This window comes from Aethina tumida, chromosome 7 (assembly GCF_024364675.1).
Source record: "Aethina tumida isolate Nest 87 chromosome 7, icAetTumi1.1, whole genome shotgun sequence".
Classification (NCBI taxonomy): domain Eukaryota; kingdom Metazoa; phylum Arthropoda; class Insecta; order Coleoptera; family Nitidulidae; genus Aethina; species Aethina tumida.
This window is the reverse complement of record NC_065441.1, coordinates 6,035,117-6,060,820: the sequence shown is the minus strand read 5'-3', so window position 1 is coordinate 6,060,820 and position 25,704 is coordinate 6,035,117. Positions and strand designations below refer to the sequence as shown.

General features: G+C 30.6%; 2 protein-coding genes across 3 annotated transcripts in view; one reads left to right on the top strand and one right to left on the bottom strand.

The window, feature by feature from the left end:
• Positions 1-25,441, top strand: part of LOC109604411 (uncharacterized) — an 80,956-nt gene extending 55,515 nt beyond the window's left edge. Inside the window, exons 1-6 of one of the 2 annotated variants that reach the window (XM_049969498.1) lie at positions 6,279-6,539; positions 16,075-17,581; positions 19,301-19,480; positions 20,918-21,062; positions 21,147-21,342; positions 21,833-25,441. In XM_049969498.1, coding sequence (XP_049825455.1) covers positions 6,517-6,539; positions 16,075-17,581; positions 19,301-19,480; positions 20,918-21,062; positions 21,147-21,342; positions 21,833-22,022 — 2,241 coding nt within the window. In that variant the 5' untranslated portion in view covers positions 6,279-6,516 and the 3' untranslated portion in view covers positions 22,023-25,441. Of the gene's footprint in view, positions 1-6,278; positions 6,540-16,074; positions 17,582-19,300; positions 19,481-20,917; positions 21,063-21,146; positions 21,343-21,832 lie in introns of those variants that run through there. The other variant, XM_049969497.1, reaches the window with a different exon arrangement.
• Positions 1,621-3,491, bottom strand: LOC126266180 (uncharacterized). Its single transcript, XM_049969499.1, has 2 exons — positions 1,773-3,491; positions 1,621-1,720 (listed from the first exon to the last, which is right to left on the bottom strand). The coding sequence occupies exon 1, from the start codon at positions 3,163-3,165 to the stop codon at positions 2,131-2,133; it is 1,035 nt and encodes a 344-aa protein (XP_049825456.1). The 5' UTR covers positions 3,166-3,491; the 3' UTR covers positions 1,621-1,720; positions 1,773-2,130.
• Positions 25,442-25,704: the final 263 nt, after the last annotated feature.

Here is a 25,704-nt window from a genome sequence, read left to right as displayed (position 1 = left end):
CCATATTAAGTCCTCACGTAATTTCATTAACATTTTATCAGCACCAATATGAGACGAGTTATCATGATACAGTTTCATTATCTCTAGTCGAGCTGCTACAGGTACAAAACAACGTTCGCGACCATCATTTGAACATTGTAAAAACACTAAATTGTCTTTCACTATATATCCCGTCTCATGATGCGTTTTGTTTATTATTGTCTGACAAAACACATCCTCTGATTGATATTCACAAATTGTCTTTGGTTTGTTAGCAATAATTCGTGCTGCTAAAATTCGTTTTGTCGGAGATGCTGTATTTCGACTTAAATAGTCGACATGTGCCATTTTATGTCCTGGTCTATATTCTATATCAAAATTAAAGTCCTGCAATTTTATCCACCATCTTGCAACGCGGGGGTGTAGTTCCTTTTTGAGTGCTGTAGCCCTTACTGAATTACAGTCTGTATAGATTGTAAACTTTATACCATACAGATATGTGCGAAAATACTGAGTGGCTTCCACTATCGCTAGAGTTTCCAAATCATAAGAATGATATCGCGATTCACAATCAGTTGTACGCCTAGAGTAATACGCCACTGGATGAAGCACATTATTTAAGTCTTTTTGCATAAGTATGGCACCCAATCCAAGCGAACTCGCGTCTGTATGTAGTTCGGTAGTCAGTTCCGGATCAAAAATGTTCAAAATCGGATAAGAAGTCAATCGTTTCACTAAATCCAATCGCACATTTTCACATTCACTTGTCCACTCAAAAGTTTTTCCCTTACGTAACAGTGCAGATATCGGTGCTGTCAAAGTTGCAAAGTTTTTCACGAAACGTCTAAAGTATCCAGCCAGTCCTAATAATTGACGAACACCTTTTACATCTTTAGGAGCTGATGTTTGAGCGAGCGCGTCAACTTTTCGCGAACTAGGTTTTACCGTACCGTTTTCGATCACAACACCCAAATATTCCACAGATGTTTGGAAAAAGTTACATTTTTTTATGTTTAAAACAAATCCGGCCTTCGAAAGGGCGTCAATGACCTTTCTTAAGTTCTTAAGACCTTCTTGAATGGTTCGAGAGGGGCACAACACATCATCAACGTAAACAAACGCAATATCGTCTTTAAGTGGTCCAAGGGCTTTATCGATGGCACTTTGATAACACGATGGGGAGTTTATAAAACCAAACGGCATTCGATTGTACTCGTAAAGTCCATCTGGTGTCACAAAAGCAGTTATATGTTTTGAATTCTCTTCTATTTCAACTTGGTGAAATCCCGATTTCATATCAAGAGTACAAAAATATACAGCTTTGGCAAGGGCGTCAATCTGATCTTGTATCCGTGGTAGAGGATAATTATTACGTAATACTTTTTTATTTACGTCACGATAATCTACACATAATCTTGTGTCTCCGTTTTTCTTTTTGACAAGGACTATTGGGCTTGCATAAGGAGATTCACTTTGTCGTATTATTCCACTCTCAATTTGTTCTTTTATTATTTGTTTCACTTGTAATCTTTCGCCATATGACAAATGACGGGGTTTATAGGCCACTGGCTGTAGATCACGTAATGTTATTCTTAACTTGTTTGTTGTTACTGCGGCCGGTGTTTGACTTATTCCATTTTGGATTATTGTTTTTATTTCCTTAATAACCCACTCGTCCAGTCCTGACAAATTTAAGTCATTTTCTTCAAACGCGTATATAGCACAAATTCGTTGCCTATCACTATGATCATATACAATGTCTACACTGTTTGCATTAAATTCAATTTTAATACCTGGTCGTTTTAAAACATCAAGTCCAATTAAAGCGTCAACATCACATCCAGGAATTGATCCATCTGGCACAATTAGAAAATCAATTTCTAATGTCATGGTTGGTGTACACATCACAACACTACTGCGACCCAGAGGCTTCATAACACAATTTCCTACACCAGACAGTATTTGGCAATCCGGTTGAATTTGCAAGTCTAAGGCTTTCGCTATTTTTTCGTGAAGTATTGAGACATCTGCACCTGTGTCTACTAAGTATGCTATTGAACTGATCATGGAATTGTTAGTAACCGTAGCTGATGGAAATGAACGGATAAAACGAGTGTTTTTTGCCAGGAGCACTCGTTTTGATGCCTCATGTCATTGTTTTTTACTATAGCATGTATCTTCTGAATGTCCATTCACTCCACAGATGTTACAAAACTTCTTATTTGCTGAGGTGTTGTTGCCAGACGAAAAATTTCTTTGATGTACTCCAGAAGGACCCGGCTGTACCTTTTCCGACATATTCTGTATTTTTTTCGCATTTTTGCAATCCACTGCTTTATGTCCATAGCGTTGACATCTTCTGCAGTTTCCTTGAAACGAACGCTGATCACGAAAGCTATACGGTCGTTTTCGTGACAATTCACGCTCTCGCACACCAGCGTTCAATTTATTCGCATCACAGGTAGCCAACAGTTTTAATAGTTCAGAATCACATGTAGGAGCTAGCAAGGAGATTCGATTTTTCACTTCTGTGTTTTGAATATCGTATTCAACAAGACTTAACACAACATTCCATGGAAAGTCTGAATAAAATCTTCTAATTGCTGTTAATTTGGCGTTACCGTATTCTACTAGTGAATCAAAACTTGAACTCTTAATTGCTAAACAATTTCTGATACGAGTAGCAGGAGTACCTAACTCAGGAAACGCAATTTCAAAATCTCGTCGAAAAGAAGCCCAATCTCTAATAATAGGTTTCCAATGTTGATAAAAGCGTGCTGCACGTCCTCGTAAAGCATGACCAGCTTTTAAAACAATAAGAGTATCGGATATTTCCAGCTCCTGTTGGATCCTAGCAACATCATCCATCCACTCAACCATAGTAAACGGTGTATCATCTGGGTCAAAACTGGCAAGTCGAAACTGCGCCGCCGCGGCACTTACACCTTCTGATACTGAAGCGGAAACAGGTTGCGTCTGCGCAGTCACCCTCAATGTTGCTTGAGTAGTTTGGGCGTTGGCCATTGTCGACAAAATTTCCATGATTTGTTTTTGGAAACTGTTGTTATTTTCTTGCTGCATTTTAAATAACAACGCCATATTATTGTCTGTCTCCGATACACTTTCGGTAATGTTCACAACGTTCGGACTCACTGCGCGGTCGCGTTTTTCACTATTGTCTGCCATTGTTCGTTCACAAAGAAACACAAAAAAAAATTTATTTTTTTTTTTTTTTAGGTCCTTTCTTCCGGAAATAATTCACGAGAAGATATCCCACTTCTGATGATAGATTAGCGACTGTTAATCTGTCTTTTTAGTTTGATTAAAACACTAAATTCACAATAATACGCTTTATTACAACAAACGTACTTTAACCCTCGACATCTAAAGCTTGACTGCTCGGTTCTTTCTTAAGAACTGCCCCGATTATTAAATGTAAACAAATACTTCAGATTTGCTTATGAAACAAAACTAGTCTAAATAGATGTGAGCACGTCGCATCGGTCCATCGGTGAAGGTGATGACGTAAGCTAACATATATATATATATATATATACACAAATAAATGTGGATAAATATTAATTAATAAATGTAAATATATTACTATAAAATAAAAAAACTTCAAACAATAAATATTCAAATGAATAAACTAACTTCATTAAAAACGCTATCCATAAACAAGTACTAAAAAATCTTATTTTATAAAATTTAATGTGCACAATAAAAAATAATAGTAAACTTGAACTAAGCAATTATACTTCAAAATGAATAATTTACTGTTGTTCTTTAATATCGACTGAAGATGACAAATACAAAAAGCAATATATTAAAAAAAATTATTAAAATGTTTAATTATTATAATTGAATATTACTTAATATTTTTTATATTAACATCTTTTGTCATAATATTTTAATTGCATTATATTTATTACATATTTGGCTACACAATATGAAATATTTCCCGTAAATTTTTATTGAAAAGAATCAGGTGTAACGAAAAAAATATTTCTCTTTCAGTATTAACTACTTATAAAATATCATCACGTAAATATTAAATAACGAGAAATTTTGAAACGACAATAAATTAAACTATTGTTTTATTTCATATAAAAATACACATTTAAATTTTTAGAGAGTACAAATATTAATATGTACTGAAAATGTTAAAATTATTATAAGTTTAATCATTTTAAAGTTTAGAAATTGTGTTAAAGTAAAATGAGCATTAATTAATTTCCTTAAAATTGTTTTCCTTTGGAAGCATCAACATGGAAATTTCTACGGAAATTAGAGATCTTCATTATTACAAGATCATAATTAAATAATACTATACCTAGAGTTATTTGGGTAAATTCCTAGGAATAATTAATAATGTCAACTTGAATATTAACAACAAATAAAATACTTATTTGACATAGTTATGAATAAATAAATATTATTATAGGATTATGAATAAAATATTAATAAGGTTATTAATTAGAAAGAACAAAAAAGCAAAAATAAAAAATAACAACAAAACATTATTTGAAAATTATGAGGAAACTTCCATCCAACCATTGATTACTATGAAAATTGGTAAAAAATTAATTTAAAACTTCTCACACTTATTATAATAATTAATAAAAATATGATTTCTGTTCAAAAATTAATTAAAAATTGTCATTACAAAATTTGGTGGCATCAAACATTAATTATTATTTGTTCAAATAAATTATTAAAAGCTTCTAGCAAAGTTTGACATATTAATAATTTTTTTTAAATTAAAGTTTTTAATTTTACTACCAATTATACAAAACACTAAGTTATTGTTAACCTTTTGGAAAATTAATACCTAAATAATACTTCTTGGGTTTCATATTCAAAATAAGAGAGTAAATTATTATATAATTAAGTTACTTGAATATTTAAAGGTCATTTTAAAATTAGCATTTTTCAAATAAAATTATTTCAAAAACTACTTTTAACATTTAACTGAGCATTAATACCATACAACTAAGTTATTTAAATGTTTTTAAATTAAAATTAAATATTTTAAAATTTACATTTTTTACTTAAAATTAAATGTAAAAAATAATGGTTATAATGTAATATGTAATAAATAATTTAAGAGAGAATATTAAAATTAAAATATTTTAATATTTTTTATATTTGCCTGCTTAACAGTAATCAAAAGGCAATTGCAAATGTTAACTTTAGTTGAGTACGACAAGGGATATTTACATATTTTTTAATAATAATCATATATTTACTGGATAATTTATATTTTGCATTTTTTATATTTATTTATTATTTTTTAACAAAATTAAATAAAAAATATAGTTATTATATATTTCTGGGTATTAATCCAATAAATATTCAAATGAAATAAATCATTTTATAATTAAGTTATTTGAATTTTTTTGATTTGATTGTTTGTTCAATAAATAATTAATATTAGTTGAATATAACATAAAGGGGGCATTTATGTGATTTTTAAAATTAACATTTACTTATTAGATAATTTAGATTTTGCACTTTTTATGTTTATATTATATATAAATTTTTTAAAATTATGGAATAACTATAATTAGTTTATTCATTTCCAAAGTGCGCAAATAAAATGAGAATTTTATAAGACAGCTTTTGTATCCTTTTGATTCGATTGTTTGTTCAATAATTATTAAAAAACAATTGCAAATAATTAATATTAGTTGCATATGAAAAAAGGGACGTTTAATTGATTTTTAAAATTAATAATATAGATATTAGATAATTTAAATTTTACATTTTTTGTGTTTATATATTTTTGTTTTCAAATTAAATGAAAAAACATGTCTAATATATTTTCCTGGGTATTAATCTCAAAAATATGTAAATTAAGTTAGTAAAGTTATCTGAATATTAGTTAACTTTAGTTAGTAAAATACCAATACCAAACCATTTAATCAACACACAAAATGAAAATGATAAAAAACCCAAAGTATTTCCTCAGTTTAATTAATTACATAAAAACCATGCAGCTTTTTCACACACATGATAACAACCGATTACATTTAAACTTAACCAATCGCTAATCATAAAACCACAATTGACGTGTGCGGTTTGTCGAAATCCTAAAATGAAAAATCCAAAGTTCCAAGTTGGTCTGTAATTTCCCGGCAACGTCGCACGTCCAGTCGAACCGTGCGCCTTTTCAACAGGTATACACGCAACCGAACCAGGCGTGCGTTCCACGCCCCCTGCGAGCCACGCCACTGGCCACATTTGAGACCCGTAGTTTTATTGTTCGGCCTGAACCGGGCCCGACTACCAGCCTACTACAGAACACAGTGTTTAGTTCAGTAGTGTGTGGGTCTCTAACCTTACAATTCATCTCTCGGTGCGCGCTTGTGTTTTTTTTTTCTCGGCGCTTTCGGTGCACTTTTCATGGTGTGTGTGTTCTGTTGTTGTCTTTAGTTTTCAATATTTCGCATCTATTTTCATGTGGCCGGCGGTGGTTTTCGATGTGCGGTGGTGCGGTGATTAAAAGATGTGCATTATTTGGATTACGTCGGGATTATGTGTGTGCATCCGCCTAACAGGTGATTACTTTTACTAAATAAGTGTAGTAAAACGTGTGGCTGCCGAAAGTCATCACTGAAACTCGATTTGAAATTGTACAAACTGTACGGCGTGATGGAGTTTTGAAAGGTGCGAGGTTGGCTGTGGGCTAGAAAAGTTGTTTTGAACGGTGGTTCGGCGATAGGGGCCTTATAAAATGGCCGTCTGCTCACATTGTTTGGGATTTCGGCAAGACATTTCCACTAGATTTTTTTTTTTTTTGGATTCGTCCACCGAAAACATTTTATCTGCTCCAGACATCGGTTCACGTTTTCCACGTCAAAGTGATTATTATGAAAAAAATTGCAATTACAAAAGACTGAAGTTTCAGTGATAAATCCGGAGATAACTAGCTCATTAAAATTTATAGTTCGTATTTGTGAAATGCAAGTTTCGATTTGTGCGATGTTTTTGTTGTAACCCTAATTCAACTTTAATCTCGAGTTTCGCTTTAGTTTTGTAGCAGTCGATTGGCGCCCAATGTGGACTAAATTTTGTACATTATCTAAAACAAATATTTATGGAGAAGTGCCAAATATAATCAAAATGTACACACTGATATTAATTTTAATTATTTACTATTACATACAAATCAATATTAATATTTTTCTAGATCTACTTACAAGTTTTATGACTTGATTTGATGCCCGTTCAAATCGTGGGGCCCTAGCCCCTTTCCTAAAACGTTGGGTGTGCAAGAGAGGGTCTGTGATAAGGGTCTTATAAAATGGCCGTCTGTTCATTTCGTTTGGAATTTTGATAAAATAAACGGACACTAATTCGTTCTTAATCTCGATTTTAAAATGTAAATTGTGTCTTTAATCATCACTTTTGGATTAACAGTACTTCAACAATATGAAACTAAATACGTCAACTAGTTTTTTAATTAAAAACTTTGTTTGTTGTTGTTTTGGTTACAGTATTTACAAAATTAAATTTTATGCCAACTTTGCTGCACTTTTGTAGTAAGAAAAATATGGCGTCCAACGTGATGCTTTGTACTGGAACTGAAATACCCCAAATTATTAGAATAAAGTTATATAAGAATTAAAAGAAATAATGACTCTATTTATAAATATTACTTTTCATTGGTTGCCTAGTTATTTATTATAAATGTTTAATGGTTTTGTTTTTTAATTGTGAAAGTAAATAAAATTACAAAATACTTTAATACTAAACAAGAGATAATTATAATTAACGCGTTTGTTAAACAAAAAATGTTTAGATAAAAATTATTATTCAAAAACTTATTCAAAAAAAGTAAAAATAAAAAAATATAATTAATTAATAAGGGATTGCCAACGATATATGTTTAAATTTAATTGTCAATACTTTCAAATATTGATACATGACGTTATGGTAAATTTACAGTAATGATTTACAGGAATGCTTCGTCTTAATTGTGGTAAATCTGTAAAAAATACATTCGAGTGAAAAAATTAAATTCATTTATCGTTCAGAAAAATCCAGACGTTGTTGTCAATATTTAAATTATTAGAACTATTTCGCTAATTGCTAACTTTATTTTGTTCTAGACAGTTGACAACAAAACTGATAATAACAACTTGTTATCATTTAGTGAGACTATTATAAATAGTTATAAACTCATTTTGTGTTAAATTTAAGGAAACTTTGCGAAATTACTTTGAATAAAAGTTTAGACAGACCGTTGCTGAAGACGTTCGAACTCAACGATAAAGTTTCAAATAAATTAAACTAGATTTTATTCCAGTTTATTCCGCTGGTTAAAATATTTAATGTGAGGGACCGGAATAAGGGTCTTACAAAGTGGCCGTTGGCCCACAACTTTAAATAGTAAAGCCATGAAATGAAAATAAGACATCGTTATATTTAAAAGATCATTTTAATTAACTTAGTTAACTTTCCTAACGTTTCAATCATATAAATTCTTAAAGTTAAAAATAAATTAAAGTAGCTGCTTACAGGTATATTTAGTCAGAATCATTAAATCTGTTAAGTGTACTATAAAATAACCGGTTAAATTTAGAATGGTGATTCTAAATTGCAAACCGCAGTTGAGACAATACAGTTTCGGCTTAATTGTCAGTTTTTTGTATAGAAAATGTGTGCAAATAATTATTCTTCTGTTTTGGTTATGACTGATTTGAAACAGCAAACTTGCAACGAATGTATTTTAAACTGGTTTATAATTTATTTATAAAGAACGAATAACAATAATCACTACCATCTACGCCAGTCTTAATTTATTGTTCTTGTCGGCGTGAATATAATTTATACATTGCAACATACTTCAAATACAATAATAAACCAAATCGAAATAAAAAGTTCACGTTTTAAAGTATATTAAAAAAATACAAACAAATTTAAATACAACAAAACTTTAGTCCAATCTACATATTTAGTAATTATAAACTATGACTATAAATTAAGTGAAACTGTGATCTCACACCAATTTATTTAATTAAAGAACCAGATGTTATATTAGAAAAAATGGGGGTCCCAAAAATGGCACGCCTGAATTTTTCCAACAAATTTTGCCTGCCTGTTACATGAATTTTATTTACACTCAAATGTGGACATAAAAAAAGCTCGAACCAAAATAAATAACCACACAAGTTGTTTTCGGAATTGTTTTAAAATTAACACGTTTTAAAATAGTTTCGTAGTGAAACAATGTTCAGCTCGTGTTTTAGTTATAATTCAGTTTATATTTGATTGCAATTTCAAATGCAGAAGTTTTAAATAGTTTTTGTTTTTAATTAGGATTTAATTTGACACTTATTTGTGAGTGTTTCCATAGAAATTTTGTATCAAAAGGAAGGCGATACCTTTTTTGAGCGAACATCTGTCTGTATTGTTAACAAGTATAAAAGAAACTCACAAAAGGACACAAATTAATGTTACTTACCATTTGTCTATACGAGAAATTTATTTTTCAAAAGTTTTTATCAATTATAATTACAGAAAAATTGACTTATTAAATTACGTCTTATTTAAATTAAAATAAACGTCGCTTATTGAAATAAAACACTTTCAGTAAAACCTTAAAACAACAAGACGTCGCTTTATATTCCGAACGTACTGCGTATCTTAGATTGTCATTAAAATTTATAATACCTAGTTTTCCTATTTTTTTTTTTGGTTAAATCTTCAATTAACATGCTACTTCTCGCTGCTGTTTTTGTTTCCCTTCTCTCAGAGTTTATTGGTTTTGTTTTAGTTTACAATTTAAAATATTTTATTTGGAAGTCAATTTTAAATTTGTATTTAACCAAATCATATGTAAATGAAACATTTCGAAGTGCTATTTGTTAATTTTTCTTAAGCCTAAATTTCATGTATGTTTTTTATTTAAAAGAAAGTTGTTGAATTGTTTTTTAACCATTAAAATAGCAAGATTTGGGAAGTTTCAAAACCCCTTTGTTAATTTACATCTTGTTGAAAATTAAAATAAACATTGATGAAAGTAATGGAGCACTTTTTGTAAAACCTAAAAACAACTGGTTGCTTTATATTCTGAACGTATTACGTATCTTAGATTCTCATTAAAATTTATAATTCCCACTTTTCCTGTTGTTCTGTTTACTTATACTTTCAATTAATGTGTTTGCTTCTTGCTGTTTTTATTTTGGACACTCGAATGTACGTTTTATTTATAAACCCATTTCTCGCCTTCAACTTGAAACAGTTACTTAATTACACTTGTTCTATTTATCATTTTTAATTGTGGAAACGAGATTTAGGTATAATGGAAAAATTACAAATTTTTAATTAAAATAATTACAAAGCATTATTGAAATGAGGTTGTTGCGGAGTTTGAAATTAAGCAAAAAGATATGAAATTGCATAAAATAATCAATTTGCGGAAATGACTCATCAAACAAGAAACGAGATATTTTTATCTGGAATGTTACACTGTCGAGCTTGTGACGCTATCCGGTTTTTATTATTTATACAATTTTATTCATTTTCTCGTACATATTTTAAAAGTACGTTCACACCAGTCTTTATCCCCATTGCGACCCGACCAGCCTAATAATAAATGTTAATTTACGAATTTCAAGAATCGTCCCAAAAACGCTTTTATATAGTGGTACAAGGTTTAGGTAATGAAATGTTGTAGGCAGTTCGTAGATTTAGGATAAGGGCATAAAAGTAAGTAATACGGCCTGGAGGGGCCATAAAAAGGTTCCCATTTTATAAGGGGTGCATTGTAAACCGTTCAGGCCAAAAATATACATCTCGTTGATAAATATAATAAAATCCCGACGACCGGGCACGCATTTCGTTTCAACTTTCAGTACGGTTTAAGCCTTATTCGAGTACGAAGCTTTTCGAAATAACAGATGCAGAAATTTGTCGGATTTTCCCAGCAATAGTGCAAACTTACCTACTCAAATGTAGTTTAAAAAGGTATATTTCTTGAAAATAATTATTGTAAGCATAATGAAATAATAAATAAATGGGTTTTACAGATGTAAAACATTTACCTTGAACATCTACACCATTGTTAGTTTCGTTGTATTAAAGTAATGAACTTAATCGAAGTGAGATTAAAAACCTCTCGCTGAAAGTTCCACCCTTGGTATTTTAATTAAGCATAAATTCCAGCGGAAATGGGGAAATGCGGAAACACCTCCAAGTAATAAAATACGACATGGCATTTCTTGTGCCGGGGAAAAATCGCCATTCGTGTTAATATTTATATTGCCGGCGATCTTGTTGTTGGTGCTGAAGTGTTCACAATGGGCCATAAATTAAAATGGAAATTATGTCGATACTGTCTCCACGGTTGGCCGTTAGAAAAAGTCTCGTCATTGAGAACGAGAACGTGACTAACTATTTATCTCGTGGATATAACGTGTAATTATATAGAATTATTACAGTTTATCTCGAATATGTTTTGCCATTTGTACCGTTCGCTTTATTTTTTGATAACCGCTGTGTCCACATGCAAGTTAACGCTGGATCGATTCGGTTTTCCAGTATTAGAAAGACGGAATAAATAAATAATCGTGTTGCAATATTAATTTTAACTTGCGCTAACAATAAGTAAGTGCCCGGGTTTGTTGAACTGTACTGAATAAATCATATTGTACAGGCAATTTAATTTATTTCATGTAATTTATCGTCTTATGATTTAACCGTTTAGTCGATATTTTATAAAAATAATAACCAAAACTATAAAAACTCACGTAACACCTTCCATTTAATTATCGGGCAATTAATTAATATGCTAAATTGCGTGGTTGAAACGTCGACATTTCACCCGTGAACGTTTATTATACCTGCATTTCCTCCATTCTTCAATAATTTCAATGAATGAACGTTCGTAATGCGATATGTAAATTTCGACCCCGGTTTAATTATTTTCAATGTAATGTAATAAACTCCGAACGAGAGTGAGACAGATCAGTTTTCCATCCGTGCAGAAAATATTGAATCGGCCGATATTAAATTACCGGCAATGAATTAAATGATTTAATAGAATGTAATTCCATTTACGACGGCTCGTTTTTGCCTGTTTGTGTTTTTAGAGTAAATAGTAGTTGAATGTCGAGCAGCTAGACCACTTCGTAACACGATCTTGTTGACGGTTTTATTTGTCTAGTCTACAGAAATGTTGCGCTGGAAAACTTTTAGTATTATTATATTATTACCGGGAAATTGGTTCCATTTCTCTTTTGTACTTTTGAATTCAAAACATTTTTATTGAAATATATTATTACACAGTTTGAAAGTTTAAACATTATAAATGTAGAAGGATAGTGTTTTAAAAAATTAGTATACTTTACACTTACTACAAATAATTTAATCAGATCAATAATAATTTTCATCTTTATTAATAATTATCTAATATTTCAAAGACAAAATTTGTATCTTTAATGTTTAACTCTTCAATAAAAATATATTTATTTAATAAAAGATAAAATGTCTTAAACACTTTTTGATGGTAACAATGTTTTGTTTCTCAAGTCCAATTATGTGTTTTAGTTAAAAAGAAGTTTGTTTTTGTCTTTATCATTTAATTATTATATAAAAGTATTATATATGTTATAATCACTTTTAATGAATGGTTTAAATAAAAATATTTCAAAAAGATGTATGGTTGTTTAGAGTTTACATTTCAATGTATTTTAATTAAAAGAAAATTAATTTTTATATTTATTATTTAATTGTTCTATAAAAATCCAAATATGCATTTTAGTTAAGATATTCTTAATTAACTATTTTATAAACCTAATGTAAATAATTACTTTCAAGAAATGGTTTTAAGTTACACATATTTTTTCAGAATATGTTTTGAACAATTGTACTATTTTTGTAAATTTTAGATTACATTTCCAAATATTTTTGTTAAATAAAAGTTAATTTTTATATTTATTATTTAATTATTCCATAAAATTATTATACAACAATAATAACATACAATATAATAATTTAATAACAATATTTCAAAAGTTGTATAACTTTTGTACGTTTTAAACTAATGTTTTAAAAAAGTATTCTAGTTAAAAAACAGCTTTTTTGTCTTTACTATTTAAATACTTCATAAAATTAATGTACTTGAAGAATTTGACTGAAATAATTAATCTCTTGACTGTGTTTGCTTCTAAATAACAATGTTTGGAAGTGTTGTATCCTAGCTAATGTTGAAATAATTATAAATTCCAGCAGGAGATCTGCAGATCAACGTTCTAAATAAATTCCAAACAATGAAATATATAAAACTAAGATAAAATAGGAAAAATAGCCAACACCCCAAAGTCTCACTGACTCCCGGTTCAAGTGCAGCAAACGCACCAGAATCTCATACAACCGAACGCCGAGCGATAAAAACGCGGTTCACCGAACAGCGTAAATTAGTTAAATAGCTGCCAACAATAAAAATATAAACGCGGAATCGCCAAGTGTCCTTGAACTAGATTTACATTAACGTAAACCCATTGATAAAAACGTTGGCCGGCCGCGCCACATCGAACCGCACAATATGAAAACGACGGATGTGCGAGTTTCGATTGCCGAACAATGACGTTTTTAATGGCGTAATTTCGGATCGATACGCGCTCACGTTATGTAATAACGTTTTTGTTTCCGAAACGCGCCGCAAAGGAGGCGGCAATTAATCATGAACGTGCAAACCTGATTAGTTTCAAAGAGACGAAATTCGCAAATGACTATCGATATTTTCGATTTCTGTTGAATAACGGTTTCTCAAATGTTAACTGTAAAGATAATACTTTCGATTCGCTAATTATTGTTTACGAAACTAACATTGCGGTTTTTATTTATTTTAGGTGCTGTTATTTCTAATATTGAACTTCCTTCGGCTATTATTTATATACAGAAATTAATAATTAAATTTAGAAGTATCTATTTCGTTCGAGAGGCTTTTCAAGGTTTTAAACATAAATAATAATTTCAAATTAAAATAATACAATAATATGATTTTGTTAATATTACTTCTACTATTTATTTTTCATTCCATTGTTAATTTTTAATTTTTTCAATAGTTTTGACAATTTTGAATGAACTTGTTAAAAATTGTAAATAAATAATTTTTATTGCAGATGCATTTAATTTTAAATATTTAACTTCGTTTGATTAAACTATAGAATTTAGTTATTTTATAGTTTTTTCGTTAACTTTCCAAAGTTTTAAATACATGAGAAATAATAAATACAAATTAAAATAACTAATAGTAAGAGAGATTTTTATTTTTATACATTCGTTTGACTAATATTTATTCATAGAAATGAGAGGTTAAAGTTGTTATGTATTTTTTTCATTAAAAAGATTTTAAATATTTGCGAAATAATAAATACAAAATAAAATATCCAACAGTAAGAGAAATTTTTATTTTTATACATATTTCATTAGTTAATTTATTATTTATTTAATGTTTATTATTTTTTTAATGTTAAACAGTTAAAATATAATATAAAATGTTTATGTTACTTTACTTTTCATTCCATTTCTTCAATCTACAAAACTATAATTATTGTTATAAATTCTAATAATAATAATTAATGATAATAATAATAATATTAATTCCTGATTATTGTAATTTTGTGTTACTTTTGGACAGAAACGAATAGTTTAATTTAAAAGTCATTATAAGTATTTAATAATTGCAAAAGCTTTTTCATATTTTAAATAGATGTGAAATAATAAATATAATACAAATTAAAATACTAACTGTAAGAAATCTTTTTATTTTTGTGCATTAATATTAAACAAAATATTTTATTATATTTACCTTCTTTTTTCTGTTTATTTTATGCATATTTATATTCCCCTATTTTTATGCATATTAAACCACTAACATTTATTACATCAAAGTGCACATTTAAAATTTATTAAAATCATGTATGTTGTTTATTTAATTAAGTGAATCAATATTGTTTTTATAAATGCAATTTTTTCTTCAATTTAAACCTTTTAAATTTAAACCATGTTAAAAAAGTTTAATGTACAAAAAACTTTATGTTTATTAATTTTAACATCACGTGTATTTTTTTGAAGTATCAAAATTACAAATAGATAATAAATAATAATCTAGACAGACAAATGACTCAGAATTAAATTTATGAACCATTATTCCAGACATAAATTGTAAATAAATAAACCAATTATTTTAATCATTTACTGAGTAATAAATTTACCGTCATTATTTTGTTAACAATTTTTAATAGCGATTCAAACAATTGTAATTTATTACTTTGTTACTGATTTCTTGAATTTTTCAAAGTGTACATGTAAATATGTATATATTTTATTATGAATATACATGAATTTATTGTAAAATTAGGAATAGGTTTATATTTTATCTGAAATATTCCATATGATTGTTTCAACATAAAAACGGTGAGAGTTTCACTTATCTCGTCCGAAATATGGAGCATACGAGATAAACCGTGGGATAAGAGAACAGGAAAAGGCAGGAACGCCGTGAACGTCTATTGAAAAAAAGCGCATGAAAGCCCCCGTCCGGAAATAAATGTCATTGGTGTACGTTGGCGAAGCCCTCCAGTCTATTTCTACGAATCAATACGCCACCGATAACCGAATATCTATATGCAGACAGTATAGTTAACCACAATTTGGTCGGTTATTGATGTTTGAATAATTGTAATGGTTTGACTGAATGGAGGTCTCGGATGGTTTCTTGTATACCTAATGGACAATACTGGTCGTGATCGTTACCTTTCAATGGAGGAGTATAAAAAATATTTTGGAGTTGTAAAATGTGTCAATAATATTTAATTTATTGTATTATAAAGTCGTTTGTTCAAACATAAATCCTAATTTATTTCAAAACAGAAACTAATAAAAAAATGACATAAATGTTCAAGCGGAGATAAATGAGTCGTCGTTTCAAACGTTGCCACTAACATTTGTTCAAAATCAGTTATCAAGATCTACAAAATTGTCGTGAAGGAATTTGTCTCGTTTATCTTTATTTTTTCTCATGTATCATACAGTGGTATTGTTGTGAACAAGTTATTAATTTGTTTTATTGTTTATTTCCAGTGGTGTTGCAGTGTTGAGCTGCACCGACTGCAGCGGCAGCAGTACAGCATCGAGTGACATCACCGACCCGGGCTCGCCGTTCAGCACCGCGTCCACCCATAGCGAGGACTCGGCCGGAGGGGCACCTCCGCAGAAGATGCCCCCCACGCAGTCCACAGACCATCCACAGTGGCCGTGGACGACGACGACGACAAGCGGCACCGCGACCCAGGACACCGCACCAAACACCGACGACGCCATCCACAAGAGGCATCACGTGACTGACAACGGAGTCTACGCCAAAAGGCTCAAGTCCGATGACGAAGGATCGAGCCCGATATGCCTCAAGACCGTCAATCAAATTCTTGTTAAGAGTAACGCGGATACAGTGCCTAGTCCCAGTGATAAATTAGTGAATCATAATAATAACGTGCAGCAAAAAACTAGTAGTATTAAGAAAGTGATAGATCCCACTGCCAAGTTTCAACACCAAGGTAAAATCACGGAGTATTTCAAGTCGCAAATCAAGGCCAATGTGATCAAGAAAGATATGTCCAAGCCGAATGCGAAAATCGTCTCTCTAGTCGACCAACAAACCCAATACAATACCTTCAACAAGCTGCAAAACGGCAGGAAAACGATCAGCGCCAAGAAGATCGAAACCAAACGTAAAACGGTGACGGTACCGCGTAAAATCCTGCCGGCGCCAAGCAAAATTCCAGACAAAGTCACACACGTGCCTAACCTGGCGAACTTCACCAACACAGTTACTTTAACGGCCGTCAGTTTCCCCCCGAACCTGGCGTATATCCACACAAAATCACCCAAACCACCCGACAACATATTCGTCCAGCAATTCCCCAACAAACTCGGCACCATACCTTGTCTAAACGTCTTACAACCGGTCCCAAAAATCGCCACCCTCAACAACTTCAATCTTGGCGTCAAACTGAACGCCACCATGGTACCTATCGTTAAGCTAAACACATTGCCTGCACCAAGAATCCCACCAAACGCCATCCCAACAGTTCCTTTCAGCCTGGAAACGGCCGTACCAACAGTCCTGTCCGCCAAACCAAAAACCGTCGAACCAGTCAACAGTATTATCAAAGCCTCCAACCTCCCCACCCCCAAGCAACTGCAGTCCACCCCGGTAAGCGTGGACAACGCCTGCAGGAACGAAGAAAAGGAGCAACCATACAGGACAGAGGAAAGCCAGTGTCGCGACGTCACCACTATCGAATTATCACGGACGGATAAATCACCCACACCGGATTCAGATAGTGGTATATCATCATCGCCGAAGGAGTGTTTACAAGTGAACGTGAACGATGAGCCGGTTCTGGTGCCGGAACAAAAGTCACCGATATTGTCGCAGCCGAAGACCATACGGTTTCCGGTTAAAGTAGAGGAGAAGGATGAACAGGGGAAGGATGCCAAGAACCAAATCTCACAGGATGGTATCTGTAGGTGGACGGATTGTAACTCTCAATTTACCACCAGCGGGGCCTTATTTGATCATCTACAAGTAAGCCATTTTATCTGCCACTTTCTTTCGTCTATATTTTCTTGTTTAGAAGGTTAACCCTTTTGAAACCGAATACCAAACGACTTGGGTTATCTTTATTTTCTCTACCTACTTAGCTCTCCTGTACTTTAATTTCTTTTTTGTTTGAGACAAGATATTTAATTGAACAATAAATGCACGTTTTTTCTTCTAAATTTATAAGCTTTCTTCCATCAAACTTGTGTCTTATTAAACAGTTCAACAAAAGACTTCATTGCAACAAAAGTTTTGTTTAATTGCTTGAAATAGCACAATTCAATTGTTTGGTCTCTGTCTTTTCTCCATAATTTTGTGTGGCAGCTGCACAACACACACAAACACATATAAATATAAATTTTATATCTTTATGGTGTACTATTAGGGAACTACCGTTTATTAATACGGCGTTGGGCCATATTAGGTGATCAGGCTGTTTAATAAATCTCTGTTTATGCAAGACAATATTACACACACACATTGTTATCTCGACAATAAAATAATATTTGTAGTGACAACAGTAATTATTTTAATTTCAAGGGTTTAGTTAAAGTTTCAGTTAGTATGCACGTAAAGTTAGTTTTCAATAAATACAATATTTCATGCTCAATTCTTATTTATAGATATCAAAGAAGATGTAAAAGCGCAAACGGCAAGAGCTTTAACCAAATACCAAATAGGGTTTATCAATATAAAGCAAATAAGAACATATGAAAAGAAACTTTCAACTTTATACGATAAAGAGATATTCTTTAATGATGCAATAGCACTAGACATCGATAAAATAAGTTACCAATAAAGTTAATACCCTTTGATAACTTTAAACTTAAATTGAAAATAAATGGAAGCTTTATATAAATTCTGCTTAATAATAACGTTAAATATCAACCGGAATTTATTTCTCTTTTCTCTCCACGATTGAAAATATATTTACTTTTATTTTATCTCTTTATTTTTATTTAAATAATCACTAGATGTAATTTTAAATTGTATGCAATTAATTCAAAATTTATTTTAAATGAAATACAATACACCCGAATATTTTATACTTTTGTAAATTTTATGTGATATATTTAGTTTTTAAATTCGATACGATAGATTATTATTTGAAATTTATTTAATTAATTACTTAATAATTTATTTTTTTTTATTTATAAGTATATTTATATACTTATAATGTTTATAAATTCTTTTCTTTTCTTTATATTATTTGAACATTTTTATTTAATTATTTTAATGCTGCAAATAATAATAATTTTTATTTATTACACAGACTTTTTAACAGTCAATAGGAAACTATGACAATTTTTAAATTAATGTTATTATATTTTTTCTTATTTTCCATTAGTATTTGGACATTTTAAACTAATTAAAATGTTGAAAAGTATATAAAGCAACATGTTGAAACACTTTTACAATAATTTTAATTCTTTCACTAAAAAAATATAAGTAATTTTTTGTTAAATGTCATAACATTAAAGGGAAATAAAATACTAAACGAGTACACCGATTACTTTACAAGAGTGGAATTTTGAAAAACGAAATAGTAAAAAACCTCTAGTGAGATTAAAAATGCATTTGCCAATGTTCAACCACAAGTCCTTTGTGCCTTTCGCTTTGTCCTTTTCTACAATACACATTGTAAAAGTGCTCCACCGTGCACAAAGCGGTAATGCGGTAATGAATTTATTTATTTTTTTCTAGGTGAAACATGTGATATCCCAGGCGGAGCAGGAGCAGTACGTGTGCCTGTGGGAGGGGTGCAAGGTGCACGGCAAGACGTCGTGCTCGAGGTCGTGGCTCGAGAGGCACGTCCTGGCCCACGCCGGCACCAAGCCGTTCCGATGCATAGTCGATGGCTGTGGACAGAGATTCAATTCTCAGGTAGGTTCTTGAACCCCGGCCACGAAAACCGCGCCAAAATATTACTAACCTCCTCTTCGTCCGTTTCACCGTTGCCGTCGAACTGTTCGTGCGTGCGCAAAAATGAACGTTTCGGACAGGAGAACGATCGGAACGTCCGCGTAACCAAGTTGTAATCGCGTTTTGAAGGATACACTACAGTTACATTAAGTAGCAGAGGAAGTCGTATCATTTTTCTGAGCTTCTCTGAATAGTCCTCTGTATGTTTTCTTTGTATGATAATGAATATGACTGGGGAACATAATCAAAAGATAACAGATAATGTAACTCTTGAAAAACAACATGGTTACATAATAAAAAACATTAGATAATATTAGATTTATTACTTTCTGTAGATGAAAAATCGACATGTCTATAAAATATGCTTTGTAATCAGATGAATGAACTTAATTTATCCCCCAATTATCTATTTCAATTAATTTCTTAAAGATTAGATATATTTTACCAAATTGTCTGGGTATTTTTATAATGATAATAATTATTACAAATATTACTTCTATCACTACATTTCTATCTTATCTTAGCATATTTATAATTATGTTATGTTATGGTTTATCATTAACTATTAATAAGTGTTATCGATAAGTAATTTAATTTTTTAGCAAAACTAATCATAGTCCATAATTACGAATTATAATGTGGTACTGATAACTTAGTTATTACCTATTATTTCAACATTATCGATGTTTTAGTATTGCTTTTTATAGTTGTTTTATTTTTTATAATATTTCTTAATATTGGTTAATTTATATATAGTAATATCGAAACATGGAATATTTTTTATTTATGAATTTATTTTAATAAAAATAGTTTAAGAGATGGGCAATGAAACATTGAATTTAGCATCCTTTAAAAAAATTAAAATTAAATTAGATAATCAACAATTTTTTGCCCACTAGCAAATTCATGCCACAAGAAAAAATTGTGAGTTCTTGGAACTGAATAAAAGATTAGTCTTATTTGTTATCACCTCTTAAGAATTAAGCAGTTACTTAATAGAATTACGTGAAAATAATTAAGTATGCCATTTTAATAGTTTTATTATAAAACCTGTTAAAATAGATAATTTTTGCCATAAATTTAATTCATCGAATGGATTTTAGTTGTTACCATTTATTTAAATTCTTCGACTTTCTCTGATACACAGTTTAAAATGCAATTTACCAACTATCAAAGAATCATTTTTCGTGTTTAAAATTTTTAATATGCGATTATCAGAATAAGCCTAAAATTATCTAATTAAATACATGAGGTTTTAATGTCTTTATAATGACTTATCTTCATTATTCCACAATCAAATTAATTAAGATAACTGAACATTTTACCCGTACTAAGCGTTTTTAAAGCACTGTTCCTTCGTTGTGATGACATATAAAAAGGACTTCTTTACATTTCAAGATTATGCTGGAAAGGCATGTAAACGGCCACTTCACCACCGACGGAACGCAGAACGGCAGCGCGAAGAAAACAACTGAAAATGGCCCGGTCAAGATGTTCAAAAGGAACGGGAAGAAAATCCGATTTAGAAGGCAACCATGGTCAGGTAAATAAAACCGCATGCAAAATATCACATGCCTTTATTTATAAACGACTGGTTTTTATTAAAAAAACAAATCGCATTTTGCAGCACGGATGTTCGATTTCATCGACGGCGGCATCATGGAGGGTCTGCAGTACAAATTACTGATGATGACCCAGCAGAGGACCTTAGGAAAAATAAGCAATGCGGGTGATACAGTTAACTTACAAAGCCAAATTTTAGCTAGACGAACTGAATTAGATGGTAGTACAAAGATTTTGGTGCGGTGGCATCCTACCGACGTGTAAGTATATTTGTCCATTCATTAAATTACAAATTTAAATAATACATTGGGTGGCTCCAGCTCAATGTATTTAGTCACTTTGAAAATCATAACAGGTTGTTGAGTCTCTTAATAATGACATTTGTTTATCTGTTAGGCCTATCAAACTGTGAAGATTTTTTGAGATATCTAGATATCATTATATAATTTCACTTCATTTTCAATATCTCGAATATTTTGTTGGAAAATACTCTATAAAACTATCAATATCAAAATTAAATTTTCATTCCATTAATCATTGTGAAGTTATTATCAAAAGGGATATGGTGGGCCACCCTGTATATAGACTAAATTCACTGATTTCTGTTGATGTTAATGGAGGTAAACTTAATATAGAGAAAGAACTCGACAACTTTTAATGTATTTATTGCATAAATGACAATGTGTAATCGTGGTTGCCTATAGACAATTTACATTTAACAATTTATTGAAATTGCCAATTTGTTTCCAGTGTATCCGACGAATGGGTATCAGAAAAAGAGTACAAACCGACGAAACAAGTGTCGATACCCGTATTGGATTCATCGTCGAAGGATGCCTTGAAACCTGCCCTGTTCCCAACTGAAAGCGGACCCACGTTAGAACTGTCCGGCGCAAGCAAAAGGAAAAAGCACCGCCGCAAGCCGATTAATCAAACGTGATAAATACCAATTTCTCTACGAAGTTAGTATGAAATACAAAAATGAGCCTTTGTAAACTTAAAAATATATACAATTTTTTAGAAATAAGGAGTCGTCCGACAAAATCCGGAGGATCGTCCACGTTTGATACGTGGACGATGCTCGGGTTTCTGCTGTTTTCATTGTAATCGGTTTCTGTATAGTTTGCAAGATACTCTATCATATACGGTTTTTATTTATAAAAAAAATGCACAAAACTTGTACATAGTTCGGTCGGATTTTCTACGAATCGTATTTTTTACACGCAACCGAATTCGGTATATGATAGGGTGACAGCGTCGCGACGCTGCAACTAAACAAATAATTAAAAATGGATCTCGTAAAGCAAAGGTTCTGTACTGTGAATATTGTAGGGAGTACTCTGTATAATAACGTGCACAGATCATGTTTGTGTAATTTTTTAGCACAAATGTCTTTTTGTGCTTTGCTCCCCGGATGAAACTACACGGTGAAGTTACGACTGCATTGTGCAATCGAAATTCTTTCCGGTACTGTCGTGCAATCCTGTTTTTAAACAGGGTGTAGGAAATTTTTTAGCGTTTTAATTTTTTTAGTTTATTGTGCAATTCATTCAAAATTGTACATCACAATTTTTTTACATTGTAGAAGAGGTGCTCCCAACTAATTTTTTATTTATCTACACGTGTGTCATTTTTATATTACATATCAATCCATACATCCGCCAGTGTAGTTTCAATTGGGGTTGGAGTATATTTGACATGTCTTTCAAATTGTGTATAGTAATGAATGTATAGCATAATGATGTAATGTATATGTAAGAACGGTGAAAACAGAGCTTATCGAATCGTATACTGAAGGCTTTAGACCGTTAATTCAACCAGCGTTTTGCCACACTGCCAATAAATATAATCGGATTACAACTAGTTGTTAATTAATCTAGACTAGGTAAACTGTAATCGATTATAATTTTTTTGAATATTTTTCTTAGTAATTTTAGATTTATATACTTTGTGTGTTCCGCAATATTATACGAAATAATTAAGAGTGCCGATTTCAGTACAATACTCCGATTTATACCAATCTTCGAAATTTACAAAGACTTGCATAAAAACGAGCTTGCATTGTCGAAATTCGCACTCTGTAACAACTAATCTTAGAACTTAAATATATATTTTTTTTCTAATAATTATTTTTCAACATTCCTTCACACTATGACAAACAATAAACATAAAAAGTCACTGCCAGTTGTACTGCCCATAAATTTTTATAGACGTATTTTGCCATGACAATTTTTTCATATAAACATTTACGACTTTTTTAAATTAATAGAGCTAGTGCCATTTTTCAGCCTTTGATGTATTTGTATGTGATCAGTTCAATGTCATGACTAATTTATTTTGAGTGGCGTGAGTTTTTCTGTTGACAACATTTGATCTCTAATAGTATTTTTTTCTGGAATTATTTTTATTAATTGCAACGCCACAGTCATATTAAAATATAATGTTTAACGTAATACTTAATCTTAAGAAGCATTATATTTTATGGTTCTCATACATCGTCATTTACAGTGTACTTAAAATCATAATCAAACTGTTGAACGCCAGAAAAATCTTCAGCACATCCACAGAAAAACTGCGAATATTAGCATTAAGAAATATCAATAATAAATTTTTAATTTTTTAATGGGTGGTTGATGGTTTTTCTTTGTTTAACTACTCTTCAGTCACCGCCAAAATTCATTTCTTTGATTTTGCTCATATCATTTTTGAATAATAGACTGAATTTAAGTTACAAATTTATTTATTTTGTAGACTGATTGATTTTTAGACATTTAAATGCAATGATTTAGTATGATATTACAAAAGTGCACACAAAAAATAGAGGAAAGTGGAAATGTTTGGTTGCTATTGTGGTACATTATTGTGTATATAGTTAAATATTTATATAATTGTGCAGTTAGGTTAGTGTTGTACTTACAGATTATAGCAACCACTCATTAGTGGAAATAGTTTCCATTTGTAAAAACAAATATAGTAAAGGAAACTGGTGAAGATGTAAGGTTAATTTGTTGTCTCAAGTAATATATGCCATTTTTATCCACAAATTTTTTATAAAACTGACGTTTTATATGAAGTAAGTGTTGAGGAAAATGTGATACATTTTTATCTTGGATACATCTGAGCCTTAAGTACTGTATATAATCTTTAACGTGTATATGGAAACAAAATTTTGGATCAACAATGTAATATAGATTTACGTTTTTAATTTACAAAAAAAATCACATAGTTTGTATCTACCATATTTCTATAAGATACATAGAAAAACTAACTTTTGTAAACTATTCTTTTACCATTGCATTTAGAGAATTTTTAAAAAATTTAAGACTGTCAATAAAAATAATATCATAATGTATAGTTTAGGAAATTATAGTTGCATATGAGGCAAAAGTTTTAAACATCATTATTGTGTTCATTTTAACCTATATTTTAGTTGATTTTAATTTTATTATCGCGAAGGCGCAGTTTCAATCTCGGCAGTTCAAACCTCTCAAATTGTGTTCCTAAATTAATTTATTGCAACCGCAATTATTTATTAATTATTATATGTAAATTTTCTCTCCAAAATTTTGATATAAAAGGACTAAGTTATATTTATTACATGTCTGTGATTTAATTCTAAATCGTACAAAAATATAAACAGCTGAGATTGAAACTGGATTTTCTTGTTGGAGATTGTACAGAATTGAGAGCGAAAAAGTGGAAGTTATGAAATTGTGTGGATGTCCTTGTTAAGTGTAGAGGAATAGTTTAAATAAGGGTGCGAAAAGTTTGAACCAGTCTTTATATCTAAAAGGTTCCCACTTTTTAAATGCACAGAGATATACGGAAAAAGTTTGACCCTATATTATAAGTGTTAGTGGATGATTAGAGTATTTTAATATAAAAATGAAAAGTTAATGTATAAAAAGCTTGCAAAATTGGATGCAAACAAAATATGCGACTTTGTTCATATTTGAGGAAAGATCCAGTTTTTTATGTAAAGCGATTTTAGAAATATATATGGCTTTATGTTTAGCACAAGTGTCTGAACATTGTGACAGCGACTATTACTGTCAATCCAGTAAATTTGGAGACGAAATATTTCGTTATTCTCAGTTTGTCAACGATTTAATAAAAATTTATAGAATCTTCCAACTGACTTGATAAACCAATAACTAAATATTGATGTCCCGTTTTATTGTGCGGCGGAGAACCGAGATAGTTGAAAAACTCCTGTAATAGTTATGTTGACATAGAATGGTAGATATGGATATGTAGACAAAAATTGTTCGGAGCAAGAATGACAATTTCCAATCGATAAATGTAAATAGTATTTAATTAAAAGATATACTTAATATTTAGAATCATTTTTTTAAATTTTATCAAAAAATCAATTTCATTTTTATTTGCTTGGTTAGAATATGAACAAATTCTACCTCACTGACCCTTAAAATAGTTTTATGTTATGTAATAATTTTTGTATCTAAGTTAATTTAATTTTTTTGTAATATGTTTAGTGTTATTTTATATAATCTGTTGAATCAACAAAGACTGCATGCAGTAGGATATTTTTTTTGTTGTATTTCTGTGTTCCATTTTTGACACGTTCGCTGCATTTTTATTTATATGGTTCGGCAGAATTT

Coding starts and splice junctions, on each gene's coding strand:
- LOC126266180 (XM_049969499.1), bottom strand. CDS start 3,165: ATGGCAGACAATAGTGAAAAACGCGACCGCGCAGTGAGTCCGAACGTT.